At 40.4% G+C, this 14,948-nt stretch overlaps 1 protein-coding gene across 1 annotated transcript; it reads right to left on the reverse strand.

Moving 5' to 3' along the window:
• Positions 1 to 956: 956 nt before the first annotated feature.
• Positions 957 to 10,621, reverse strand: MMD (monocyte to macrophage differentiation-associated; the record flags this gene model as incomplete). Its single annotated transcript, XM_009869807.1, has 6 exons — positions 957 to 1,667; positions 2,932 to 3,001; positions 3,772 to 3,873; positions 4,196 to 4,270; positions 5,096 to 5,256; positions 10,540 to 10,621. Coding segments are annotated over 6 exons (691 nt in total), but the record flags the coding sequence as incomplete, so codon positions are not given.
• Between the last annotated feature and the right edge of the window lie 4,327 nt (positions 10,622 to 14,948).

Below are 14,948 nucleotides of genomic sequence, written 5' to 3' on the forward strand. Positions count from 1 at the left end.
CTGAAAAAGGCAACACGTTTTGGTTTTGTTTTTAAATACTGACATGAAAAACCGAGTAAATTAGAAAAAGGATAAAGTCAATCTTAATATAAGACATTCATTATATAGTGGGACAGGATACAATTATTGGACAAACAGTATTACAATGACTCTTCTACCTCTGGTCATTTAACGCACGTGTTCTACAATCATGACTTGCTACCACGCTCCATTTTCCCGTGCAGAAAGACAGCGATAAAAAGCAAAACCAGTTTTACTTTGTGTGAAATCCCAGAATGACAAGTGACGCCGTATCAAGCTCTTCAAGCTCTCCTCCCTGGAAGGCTGCGCTCGTGAAGAGCCAGTGACCACGGACTCGGAGCGGTGAGCAGCCGCCTCGTGCCTGCTGCTCCCACCAGCACCAGCCCAAGGGAAACTGGTGGGAACGGGCTCCGTTGGCCAACTTAAACCCCTTTGAAAAGCCAAACTTTAACGTTACAGCACCATGGTGCGTACACGGATTCTGGAGAACTGACCAACCCCCTGATCTGGATATTGATGGGGACGCTGCTGTCGCCTTCCTTAATGTCGCCGACCCTCGGTACGGCAGCTGTCACCCAAACTGCTGCCCGGCTGGGAGCACAGTTGGGAATCTTGAGGAGAAAATCACGTTTATTATTTCTTTTAAAGCACTTCATTTCCATCATGGTAAAGCCAAATTACGGTTCTGTTTAAGTGGTACTACAGTTGAGCAGAATACTATCAGGTTAAAACACTGCAGAATCACATTTAGAGTTTAGCTCATAGAGGTGGTTATTACAATTACACTTGTAATACAACCTGTGGAAGAGGTACGATGTTTGCTCGTCAGTACAGTGTGTGGAATGTAACCGTTTCTTGCAAGATTTTGCATCATGAGTAGCTGCATAGATGACAGTTGTGTTTTCAGTTCAGTAAATGTACTCTTAAGGTTTACAAAAAACACCAAAAGTTTCTATAAAAGTCACATTATACCAAGATAATGGGCGGTAAAAGTAGGTTATTTGTCTGTGATTCATGTTTAACAAATGGCTAGTGGAAAGGTGATAGAAACCAATTTCAAATCAAGACAGTTACACTTTTTGCTATTGCACTGACTTCACCATTTGAATCGCTGATTTAGAAAAACTGACGCAGTTAAAAATTGTAAAATTAAAACTAGGATACAAAAATTTATTTGTAAACATCATCAGGTAGCCAGTTCTGCTAACGTGGAATGGACTCTGGGTACTGCAGCACAGTATCCCGGTTATTTACAGCACTTGCCAGGTGATGGGCAATTGCAGGACACAAACATCATCAGTTCACAGTAATTGTGTTCAGAGAACTACCAAAGTCAGTGCGGTTTTCCTGTGCCATTTTCCAATTTCCCCGAATTCCTTACATCAAATAATACTGTTACAGAGGCCAAGTGCAGATTTTTTTTATATCATCTATATCAATTTATCTCACAAGTGACGAATGATGTCTGCAGGACTTCTGTAAAGGTACTTCCAAATGGCGTAGTAGTGAACAGCAGCTGCTGTGGCCACGAAGACGTGCCAGATGGCGTGGGCAAACGGAATGACTCCATCGCTCTTGAAGAACACCACGCCCAGGCAGTAGATCAGCCCCCCCCAGGCAACCTCCTGAAGCCCATCGGTGTTGCTCTGTCAATTTAACAAAGAAAGATTAGGGATGAGGAGGCGTAAAGGAGGGAAAGGGCGTTATGTGCAAAATGCAAAGTGCTTTCAGCTCCAGAAAAGCGAGTTGGCTGTCAGCACGGAACACCTTGGATAGGACAGATGGCCGAGAGAAAAAAACAAAACAAAACAGTGGATTATACTTTGTGAAATATGTAACAGTACATAGTATGTCTCAATAGCACTACAGAAGGGGTGACACTAGGATTAAGACAAGTTTGCTTCATGCTCCTTAGCAGAGCAGACAAACAGGCTGTGGGTAAGCCTGAGTTTAATGCAACTCCTAGTAGCTGGATGAAACATCCAGCAAGGCTTTGGTCCAGCCTTCACGCGGAACATTTAAGGCATCACTTCGCAGAGGTGTCAGACATACATTAGCAGCGGAGCAGGCTACTCAAAGTTATTTAAAATACACAACTATGAATAAATACTAGTAACAGTTCTGAGGTGGACAAGACTGAGTAGGATGTTTTACAGACACACCAAGAAACCTTTTTTAAAAATAAAAGCTAACACTTGAGGGATCGAGTATCCCGGACAGTGAGTCAGTTTGATACCGTTCATCTACTTATCAACCTTTCAATTTTCCCCTGCTTCACCGATAAAACGAAGCCCCTAGTAAGAGACAAAACCTTCCAGCTTTGCTGCCCCTGAGTAATTTTGAAATGAGCAAGAGCCAATTTACTTGCCCATCTTGGTCCAGACCACAGAATCCACTGATTAGATTTTCCAGAGAGCTCTTGCATGCACCAAAGAAAAGCACACTGTATTACCAGAAATCTGTTTCACTTTTCTAAAGAAAAAGCTTCTTTCCCAATCTGTAATTGGTAAGGGGGCATTAAGTAAGTTCATAAATAGTAAAACCTAAAAACATTCCTCGACAGGCTAAGTTACTTCACATCTTCACAGTTTTTACCTAAATGGAAGTAAATGAATTGTTATGTCCCATGTCCTTTGAGAAGTGAGGGTGTTGAGAAATGAAATTTGGAACCTAAGCTCTTTTCATCTAGATGCTGCAGCCCAGATTCAATATAACAAGGTAGCTTTTCACTGAAATGTAAACTGTAAACTCAAAATATAACTGTCTATATTTGGTTCTCCTGCAGAGAACACTTAATTATGGTGGGCTAAAATTAACACCTTCAAAGAAGAAAGAGTGCTGCACTGGAACTTAAGCTAGTCATAAAGCAAAAGTTTGCGTGTTTGTAATGTCAGTAGTCACATTCCTTACCATGGATGTCACTACCAGAGCAGGAGAAAATCCCATCGCTAAGTAGAAAAAGAGTTCAACGATCTTATACCTAAAAAGAAATCATTTGAGTCATTTAAGGAGGTGTACAAGTGGATAAATGTTTCCTTCAAGACTAAAGAAAACAGTTTCAATTTCATGTTAGCATAAAATTCTATACAGATAGGTAACTAATGTTTTACAACAAGAGTAAACCTAGTATTTATCTGTATTGAACAGCTGCAGGCAATACCTTCTTCTCTAAATACTGCCTAGATGCATTCACTTGCATCAGGTAGAAGCCAGAATGAATCATTGAGACAACTTTTATTTTCTTATTTGACAAGAACCTCGGTAGTGCATTTTCGAAACAAAAAAAGTTGGGTCTTGTTCCCTGAGGACAGGTAATGAAAACAGGCTCAAGAATTCAGATCTGAAACCCAAGGACTCACATCTCAAAACCAAGAAGGCAGCACGAGTCAATATGCACCAGTGTATTTAAACAACAGTGTTGCAGTATAATCAATATACGGTTACATAAATCAGGGGCTAAGAAAGCCATCACTTCAACTGCTTTCTTACCCTATCCACTCCCACCCCTGCTTTCCTGTAATAACAGTTACAAGCTTTGAAAGCAGATACTTTCCTCCCACCCCTTTAAGAACAGGGTGAGTACAATCCCCTTCTGACAAGATATAAGTTTGCATCATTCTCATCACATATTTCCACTGTTTCAAAGCTCTTATTTCAAAGTGTGACAGGTTGGACTAGAACACTCAGAAAGCAAGAAAGCCCTCACCTTTTAATCTCAGTTTAAAATTAAATGCAAAAAATAACTCTTACTTTTCATGGTAGAGAAATACATAAATGGTTCCTCCAGCAGCCATCAGCCAGATAAACCAACGCATGTGGGATGCCAGAGGTCCCAGCTCACGTAGATTTAACCTGAGGTACGAAGATTTCAAGAGAGAAAAGTGATGAATGGGGGAAAAGATACTTGGACAACCTATACACAGAAAGGCAGGAGGTGTGTTTGCATTGAATGCATAAACCGGGATAGGTGTAATATAAATAAGTGACTTTTTGCTGTTCTCTTATACTATTTCTGTTCAGCAAACCCCAGGAGATTACACCATGTTGCATTTCACAGTGCTGAATGTGGTCCATTGCATCTGAGACGACACCCATAGATTTTGGAAAGCAGCAATGATACACTGCTCATGTTGGAAAAAACTTGGATTCGGAAGCTGCGCTTCAGGTTTCTTACCATGGCGCATACGATGCCGCAATAAAGACGTAGATCATCATTCTGTCACACATGTGGAAGCAATGCTCCATTGTCCTAGTAAGAGAGAAAGCAAGTCATCACGACAGATTTTGGAAAGGTGTTTGTATCACCTCAGTTTCCTGACAGGCTTTGGAATTACTTTGGGGAAAATACCGTCTGCTTCGTAACTCCTTAAAAAAGTCCTGGAAGACCATCCAGCTGACTTCAACTTCAGGAGGTCATAAGCGAGACACGTGGGAGAGGAGCACTCCTCCGTTCCTCTCCCCTTCCCCACCCCATCACACCTCCTGCTCTTCAGCAAGGAGGCAGAGAGCTCTCACACCAGCTCTGCCTAATCCAGAAACTGCTGCTATTCAGTGACTACTGGTTAAGTCCTATTTATCACCCAGAGTTATACAGGAGTCATAAGAGGACCAGAAAAATAATAAACCAAACTAAACTAAATCACATCTTTGCTGTTGCCTTGCTCCCAAGGAGGCTCTGTTTGTTAGCTGGCTATTGCACTGTAATTCTCTTGGCAAAAATCTGTGTTCCTCCAAGTATCTGAGCAGGCCAATGTTCTCATTTCTGCAACAGGATTACATCTGCTGCGCACTTCAATTATGTTTTTCCCATGCAACTTCTGGATTAGAACCCACTAGAGCCTATAAAATCAGACATTTTCCTTGTGAAACGGCAGCAGACGTTAACATTGGTTGTGTAGGAGCTTGGCTCACTATTTCTTCCAACAGAATCAAAGGTGGGCTTTTTCACGTTTTGGCACAAAGTCCCACTCTAGCCTTCTGTAAAATCACGGTTTTGACCACTTGAGAAGCGCAATGGGAAAGCACCTTACAGAACGTGAAAGCAAACTGTCTTACACAAGAGCTATTGCGCTACCTTAAGTGACTCTTTTTCCAAGAAACGATATGAAACACTGTGGAGACGATGAAGAGGGCGCAGAGCCCCATGCCGTACATCCACGCCGTTATCTTCTCCCATTGATCATCGGAGAGCCGGTGGAGGAGGGCACTGCCCACAATCGCGGGAACAATGAGGAACTGAGAAAACAAAAGGCCGTTGTTAGGTCCTTCCTCGTGGCCAGGGCGGTACCACCCTCGGGCACGGCCACAGCCACGCAGGCACGACCGTGGCGCAGACCCCGTGTCCGACACCTGACGGCACGCTGCTCGCCAGAGCAAATCCTTCATTTAGTTCTGTCGTCATTTAGTTCTGACACTTGTGTGTCAGAACTTCACTCGTGTCTCAGATATCTAGGTTGTGAGAGATCTCGTCCCACGTGGATTAGGCCAGGTTACCAGCACAACACAAAACTGGACAAACAGAACATGCTAAGTTTTGGTAGTGTTTTTATTTGCACATTCTGCTTTGCATTTTGAAAGAGTTTTGATCTTACTCCAGACTTGAATCTAAATCACCTCTTGTGCATAGAGGCAGCGTGCAGGACAGACCAAAATAAGCTTAAATCCCAAATGAAAAATTAAAGCATTTAGTAGCACGCACTTAAGAGAATTAAGCAAAAGGCTTTGCAGAACTTGGGTTTTAGGTATCATAAATAAATTAAATGCAAACTTCTTTTATTAATAGATTGTCCATGCACAAATGGGATGTTCTCTTAGTGCGGTGTACCCAGTTCTGTTTTCCTTGAATTTCAGCTTGAATTCAGATCTTCCAAATCAACCACTGTTAGAACATCATGATGGAAGTAACAAGCTCACATCCAGCATCTAAGAAGTAGGCTCCATAACTTTGTATATAGTTAAAATCACACTCCTTTCCCGAAAAAAATTTTTAAAAAAGCATGTCCAACAAGTATTTAAAGAACCTACTGGCTCAGACATTTCTACCTGTCTCCTTGCACCAGGAAGGCTCTCTGCTACCTGTCAGCCTTGTGAGTTAAAACCGCTGCACAAGTTCCCTTCCGGGCCCTATGGTGTGTGCCTTAAGATGCTAATTCATCCACTTGAATCGTAAATAAGCCTCACAGGTTAAATTCTTTGTAGTTTGACCCAAGTCTCACATGCTAAACAATAAGACTAGGAATAAGTAACAAATCTGGCAACTCTGCTTTTCGTTACAGGTTGGATAGGATAGGGCACAAAGCTCTGCTCCGGCCTGAGCTGTCTCTGCCCTTTATCTGCTCACAGACTAGAAGAAAAGGAGGCTCTGATCACAGCTGCAGTGCAGAAGATGCAGGGTATCCCCAGTGAAGCTGAAAAGGAGTTGGTTAATGCAGAGTTAAAAACCCCACAAACACAAGAACACAAAGCAAAACTAAAAAAAAAAAAAAAAAGGAAAAAAAGATACGTGGCTTCTACTTCTGGCTTTTGAAGTATATCAACTGAAGCTTCATTTTATTATATTTTATTTCTTTTTGCAAAATTTAGTACATTTACACCAGAAGCTGTAGAGTCATGGAAATGAAAGGTATGGCTCTCCTGTATCCTCAGAAGGAAGACTACAGCCACATGAGAACAGGGATGAAGGCCTGAATCAATCTCTTCTCAGCCTTGTCCTGGCTCTGAAGAACGATTCTACGTCTCACAGGGAACAGCACTATACTATCACGAGAAGGATTTATTGTTTTTAATAAGTATTCTATGTGGAAACACTTTCCCTCTGTGCCTGATATGCATCATGGGAACAGTTAGACTAAACAAGAGATGTTTTATTACGCTTCTTCTGACTAAAAATAGCTAGATTAAAGACAAAATCCAGGAGCGATACCCTGCTGTCCCAGCCAACTGGATAAAAGGTTTTTTTAGATACTAAAGCCATAACAGATAACACATGATACAATGGACTTCACCACATCTAACATCGATCTTGCAAAAGAAATACAGGACTTTAGTCAAGAAAACACGGCAGGTTTTCCCAAGTTCATTTGAAAAAAGTCTCTAACGCAAGAACTTCATTTTAAGCTTTTGAACAGAGAAGAAATCAATCAGCCCTTTAAAAGGAGGGGTATTTACCAAAAAAGAGTCAAATAATCAGAACTAACAGAATAAGCATGATTGTGCCGTTAACAGCAATGACGTCACATTTCTAACTTGCCAGTATTCCCAGTAAAAAACCAACTAGGCAAACATTACAAAAAGCTTTGCTAATTCCATCTTGAAGTGCAATTCTTCCAAAGGAAGATGAAACCCAGCAACTTAATGCACTGTGAACAAATCCAAAACTGTGATACTTCAGTTTACTAATTTTAGCACCTTCATTAATGCTTGCTAAACGAGAAACAGGGCTGGTAGAGAGAGTTACAGAACAAGAGAGACAACTACAGCTTTGCTAAGTTTTATAGAGAAATGCCAGATCGAAATGAGAGCATTGAGTTACAAAACTCTTTGCAATAAGACGATAACAATGGATTAAATTACATTTATTTACAGCTATAGGCAAGAATCCTTAAGAAGAGGCTTAGGCATAACCTCTGTGTGATGTATTTTGGAAAACTAAGACAACCCCTACTGTCACAACTAACAGCAAGTGCAAAAAGCCTGAAGGCACAGAGAAAGATACTGGAACTGGCAGCTGTAAACCTGACCAGGCAGACTTCAGGGAAATTACACTCTCTTGTTACTAACTTACAGCAAAGTATCCGGTGTCTTCCCTCCATCTGGGCTTGCTCAGGACGCTGGTACATTGGTCAGTATTGTATCTGTATTCTTTTTGTATTTCTGTAGACAAGCTTTCCCAGAGAGGCTTAAAAAAATCTGTTGAAATTTCTCCTTTTGTATAAAAACACTCCTGCCAAATCAGGTTATTTTCTTTGCACACAAGGCTGTGCACATCACGTAGTCAGCGACAAATGACCTTTGGTGCACAAGCTGCCATCTCACGTGCTTTTCACCGAGAGGGAAACACGACCAGCATACAGATGGTCCCTACACTTCCTTTTGGAAAGGAAGATGACAGAGATCAACAAGGCAGCCAAAACCCCACGTGATGCTCCGAGGGAACCATGAAGGACTGTGTCTGCCTCAAGCTGCCTGCCCCAGCAGCGTAGTCCTGGAGCCGAGCACAGTCTCTCCCCTCTCATTGTTCTTCTCTTCTCAAATAAAGAGACAAGCACTGTGGGGTGGGAAGGCCCCCAGCAACTCGGGTTGTGTAATACACAGCGAGTAGAGAACCTGCTAATATCAGTCAGGTAGAATGGAGACACTTTCATCATAAGAGCCCTTCTGAAAGTTTGATGACTCCTCCTTCCACGCTCAAATGGCCTGCCAAATGCTCCAAGCCTCATTTTTAAAATATTTATACTTCTTTTTTTTTTAACATGCACTGCACAAACCAAGGCTGGAACAGAGAGACTATAACTGATTTTAAGAATAGTTCCTCTTTTAAGGCAGTTGGGAGAAACTTTTAGAGCAGTATATTGTACGCTGTGTCTGAATTCTGAGGTTTCAATACAATAGAGCGTATCTTTTGCTTGATAAACCTTACATAAACTAGAATGTTTCACGAGCCACCCTTCCCCTTAGATTTTGCTTACCTTAAAACTCAGATTCTTACAACTCCTGCTTCTCTCATACACTGTTTCCTTCCTGCTCTTCTAAACACAGAGCAGTCTTTTCTGTGTCTCTATTCAAACGCTTAGCTGCCCTTCCTGTCTCCTAGTGTCTAAAGTAGTGCTTCATTTAAAGCTAAAAAAAAACCAACAAAACACCAAGACATTGTAAATACCCTTACTAGTTAGAAATTTGAAGTTACCTTACTATGCTACACAAAGTTACCTTTTAAGGCTTGTAACAAAAAGATATACATAGTATTCTGTATCCCCATTTATTGTTGTTGGGGTTTTTTTGTGTTTTTGTTTTAGGGTTTTTTTGTCTTTTTTATTTTATTTTTGAAGCAGCTCTTTAAACTGACTGCTGTCTATTTGTAAGTAAAAAAGCAATAGGTGGGATATCTGCTGAAGAGTATAGCCATGCTCATAAAACACAAGTTGACTACTTTCTGAATTATGAATAAAGCTTTGAAAAAACATACGGAGAACCATTGCTAAACCCTGTTTTGTGGAAATTACATCAATGCCTAATCGAAAACTCATACTGTAACCCTGCCACAAAGACTCAACCACTTGACTGTTTAACACTTTGCAAACTGGTCTGTAACACAGAGGAGAAAACAAGCATCCCTCCCAGCTTTTTCTGTATAATCCACTGGGCTTTCCCACATTAGATTCCTATTTCAAGGCTTTACATTTCGATTAAACGTTCTTTATTGCATACAATTTTATTTAGAGAGTAACAATCCCTTTTTTACGCAACACTTGATTGTCTTCCAAAGGGTATGTTAGTATCGCGCATCCCCTAGCTATTATCAGTTTCTGGTAGGTTTTAGCGCGTAGGTTGAATGTTCAGAAAGTAATGAGACAGCTCCTCCAGAAACTGCAGCACACCTGAAAACACTGATAGGACATGGGGCTGTAACCTCCTGCCGACATGCCTGTTTCTCAACTAGACGAAGGCTAGAGTTGCTAAGGAGGGTGGCAACTTCTGCCAGATATTTTGACATCTGGCTGTTTGGCCAGAGTCAACAAGATTTGTACAAGGATTATGAGATAAACTACGTATTTGTGCTAACTAACAGAATGTTGCTTCATTCTCTAGGCAAATAAGCAACTATGTACATAATGCTCTACATGAGACCCTCAGCTTAAAAACGTAAGCCTTGATGAGTTTTTCTACGTGTAAACCAAGGTGATTCGGTTTTTACCAGCAACACAGAACTGTGTGTTGGGTTTTTATATAACACAGAGAAATGAACCTTAAGAACAGAGCTCCTTCTAGAACTAAGAGTCCTGTGCACTGCCTGGAGCATTCATATCTGCAGTTCACTCAGACACGCTGGAGATAAGAGACTGAGGGCAAAGTCAAACATACTTCAGATGTTTGGAGTTAAACAAGGGACTGAGGAGAAGCACAAGTTGCTTTTAAAAAAGGGCAAAAGCTATCTCAAAAAACAAACAAACACATTTTTAAGACCTTTTCAAAGTGCCAGACAGCAAATTAAACTTCCCAATTACTATAAAAAAAAAAGACTGCTTTCCTCATTTTGTTTATATCGCATAGTCAAATCTAGTATGGGTCCTTACGTTATGACAATAAGGATTTTTTTGTAGGGCACTGTTGGTGTCTCTTTCGAAATGGTAGTTTTCTCCGGGCTGTTATAGCTGAAGCTTGTATTACAAAACCAGAGAGATTGTAAACATGAATACATTCAGACAAAGGTAAGCATTTAGCCATCCAAACCCACAGAACTTACTGAAACATCTGGTTTAAAAAACCAAACCCCAAAAAACCAACAGGCAATGTACTTACTGCATGTGTGTAACAGTTAGCAGCATGTTCATAGCAAGTGGGCTTGTAGCGGCTGTTTGCTGGAGCTGGGTGGTTCATGAACCTGTTGAATAATTAAGAGGTATTTTTAGGAAAGTTAATAAACCATCTCTTTAGAGTGTCAAGAAGGAATACTTCCAACCTAGTCAAGTTAAAAATTGTAACTACAGACAAAATTTAAAATTGAAGTTCTCCCAGAAAAGTTCTTTTAACAAAACCACACATTAAATAAATTCTGCAACTGCCTGTCGCAGTGGGTGGTTCTCTTTAATCGTGACTTTGCATCCAAGTCAGACCCTCTCTTTTCCAACAGCTCGGTCAGATGACATAGGAACTACCTGCTATTTAAATCACATAATATGAATCCAAATTACTCCTGAAACATGGACTTCATCAGAGCTGCCAAGGGTTATGCTTCTAGGAAGTTCTTGAAACTGCAGCAATGTTCCAGTTCTACAACATCTCAGAACACAGCAGCTTGAGCGCTGACTTTCCCACGGCAAGCAGCACCGGTGTCTGGAGTGTCAGACGCGTCACATCTCCCTTTGAGGCTAATCCCATCCTCTGTCTATAACCGATACCCAAGCTACACGGGGATCAAAGGAGACACAATTAATTCTGAAGAGGAAAGAGTTCAAGAGGCTTACCATAGACATTCCACCTTTTCCTCTAAAAATTTTCAAACGTTACCTGACAACCAACCAACCACCCCAAACACAGCCTGTGCAAGCCAAATGAAATATGACGAAACTGGAGAAAGTTTTGGAAGAACTTGCCAATACAAATGTTGCATTTAATTATTCTAAAAAAACCAAACACTCCAGGCTTTTCTGTGAAACAGAATTTAAATCTGTCTGTAAAAGGCTGTAAAAGACAGCACACAGTTAAGTACAACCAGCCAAATCAATGTTACAAACTACTCCAGCCACACTACTGTGTGTGCTATCCCAGCACAGCCCACTAGCACACAAAACAGATTCTCCTTCCCTAATAAACTCCAATTTACTCCAGACTATTACAAAACTACGCAATGACAGTTAGTCGGGTACCCAACAAGCCCAGAACACCTTCACAATAATTACAGACCATGTCTGTATGTTAAGAACTGAAAGCAACTTTGTTAGCTGGATTTTCAAGAGCTTGTTTGACAAACTTTGATCCTCCCCCATGTCCCTCCTGGTTGAAGGCAAAACCAGTCCTATTTTTATGACATCCATAAAACACTGGCTGACCTCAAAATAGGGAAGAACAAACAACCAACTCCAAAAATCCAAGCAGAATCTTATATTTTGAGTAAGCAGTTCCAGCTCTCCACAATATAAGACACACAGCTTCCTTGACTGATTTATTAAGTCATTTGTAAACATTTTTTTTCTAAACTGATACACGAAATTTTAACAGCGCTGATAAAATAACGATGTCATGATCTCCTAATTGTGGCAATTTCAGATAACAGTTTCAACTGTTACTAATACAAAAGATAAAAACGTGAATTCCATTCACAGATGCACAGAATAATTCCATGGGAGTTAACAGTGTTAAAAAATAGCAATTCCTTGGTCAGTGATACATGACGTCTTGCTCTCATCTCCAAGAGGATGACGCTGCAGTCGCGTACACAGGCTCCCAGAACATTCGGCAAATTATTTTGTTGCCAGTATATACAGGTCTCCAACAGCTGCCGAAGACCATCTCAGCATCCTCTACAGATGGAACATTCAGTTTCCTCAGTTCTGCTTCCAAGTTAGGAAAACATTTAAAAATAAAAGCATCTGTTGGCTCAGTCGAGTGACCAGGATTAGACTGCCCCTGCCCACCTCCATAAAAACTCAAAGTCCTGGGAAACCTTTCGCTGATTACATCTAAACTATTATAACATTTCTCCAAAGGCCATGGTAGTACCTTGGAAGTCTCATGGGAAGTAAAAAAAAAATTTAAAAACCCTCAAACTCAAAACTAAACAACCAAAAGCAATACACTACCCTCAGTATTAACTTTATAATTTTTGTTGTTCCAAATTTCTATACAAGATATCATCATCTAAAAATTCACGCTAAAGGGATCTTCTAGAGTCTATTAGAGGACTAGTTTAAATACGAATGAAAAAGAAAAAAAGTATTAGTAGAAAAGATATTGGATATTTCTGAATCAGTCACAATAGAGCCTGGGCAATGTTAGATTTTAAACAGGATTATGAATAAACACTTAAAGTCCATTTATTACTAGGACCTCTTATTTTTGCTAATTTAAAGACAGTGTTATTAGCAGTAAAACAAAACATGAAGGCACTAACAAAGGTATCATTCCTCTGTTATCTACACAAAGGGTTGGGTTTTCTTCCCCTTTTTTTGTGCCAGCACAAGAATAATGCAAATATTTGTTCATCTGTGCCATAATTTTAGGCTGGCAAAACAGACAAGCATCAGCTTTCAGAAAAATTCACACTTAAAAAAAGTAATGTCTGAACTGTTTTGTAAAAAAATACATATTTCAATTCCAATCACTTAATGTAAAATGCCAACCAAAATGATCAGGAACACGGCTGTGGAAGAGAAAGCTTTACTGGACTCCCACCACAGCTGAAACTTGCTTTTCTTCCACCAGAGAGTTCCAGCAAGAGCCCACCGTTAGCAGTAACACGCTACCCGTCTCCTTCACCTCCACAGCCACACCAACACCGCTGCCACCGGGGAGCTCTGGCAGGAGAGGGCGGATTAGCCTTTCCCTCTGCTTAAAGCAAAGGCTCTCGTGATACCCCAGCGCTCCCCTTGCCCTGCGCTGGACATACCCACACCCCTCCCGGCTGGAAGGTGTCGAAGGCAAGCGGCTGCACGACCCAGGCAGCAAATGCTGGAGCACGTTTGCTCAGATCACTACTTGCAAATAACATTTTCAGTAAAGCAAAGCTTCAGTTATTTCCCTGTGCCTTTTTGTAACACTCTTTATAAACGTTATCGGGAACAACTTCGGAGGAAAGATAATTTATGAAGCAGTTGACTAGGGCAATAACTCCAGCCAATGCTTCTCCTGAGTTTGCTTCATTTCAAGTTTAACAGTTTAACTCCTTAAGAAACGGACCTGAAGTTTGGAAATAGCTGCTTTGTGATACTACGCTAAAATACTCATTAAAACCAGAAAAAAAATATTTTGACACAGACTGTTAAAAATCAGTCATATAGTCCTGTAGTTACGTACACATATGACCTTGCAGTATGAAGGCAGAAGAATTTGGTTGCAGACTTACTCACAGTCTAGAGGCAGAAATTGTTCTGTTTTTTTCCCTAAATAAATAAATAAACCCCAAATGACCAAGAACAACAGATGCTTTTTGTTCTCTGCCATGTGAATAGTGCAACACAGGGACATTGTGTTTTCTTCTATCTACAGGTCAAGTTTCCCTCCTCTGAAAAAGATAATTGTGAGGAATATAACCTTGCTCTCCTAAAAGCAGAAGTGCAATAGATAGAATTCAGGTGCTGTTTTCTCTTAAATAAAGGCTCTCTATAACACTACCGTTAAGGTTATTATCATCAAATGCAGGACAGTGCAAAAAGATTCCACTGAACTGGACTGCAGTTTACAGAAGATGCTTTGAAGTGAAGCCTTTTGATTCTCTAACATATTCTTTAACAAGAGCTCTACTGAAACCAAAGTAATTTAATCAGGTGATATGCAGCATTATCTCACAAGAAGGCATAAACATTTCTCCATTTGAGATACTGACAAGATCTCTAATATAAATTATTAACTCATTCAATACCAGAACGTGAAGCTTCTGAAATGAACAGACTAATAACTACTTGCAGGAAGCCATCGGAACAGAATGCTTTTACACCGACCTGAGCTATGAGTCCACTTGCACAATTTAAATGAATTCTTAAAGCTCAAGAACTACTTGAGGCCAAGGAAGTCCAAGCCTCATAATTGCACAGCATGCAAACAATCTTCTTTGATGAGCACATTCCCAATATAAGTGGTAAAGAGGTATTGAGAAAGGCAGATGTCAATTTAAGACGAGAAAAAGAAACTCGTACCCCTCCCTTTACACTACTTGAACTCTGATATTAAACCATTTCAAATATTTAAAATGTTAAACATATGGACTAATCCTTTTTTTTCGTGAGAGATCCCCGGTCTCATGTTCTTATTCTTTCCCAAGGAGCAGATGCTACATGTTTCCTAGTGATTCCAGAATTAAGAGATCATAGAATTTGGGAGAGAAGGCAGGAAGAAAATCTGGGGGTTCTTAATGCTTTGTCTTTGTGAGCCAACGCGGCTTAGAAAAATAAAAAAATCCCCAATCTATTACATGTATCTGTACAGCATTTGTCTGATATCACAGCAAGCTCATACTCAGAACTGCAGAAGAGAAAAGCACTTTTCAAATCTTG

Source organism: Apaloderma vittatum, unplaced genomic scaffold (genome assembly GCF_000703405.1).
Source record: "Apaloderma vittatum isolate BGI_N311 unplaced genomic scaffold, ASM70340v1 scaffold35995, whole genome shotgun sequence".
Taxonomy (NCBI): domain Eukaryota; kingdom Metazoa; phylum Chordata; class Aves; order Trogoniformes; family Trogonidae; genus Apaloderma; species Apaloderma vittatum.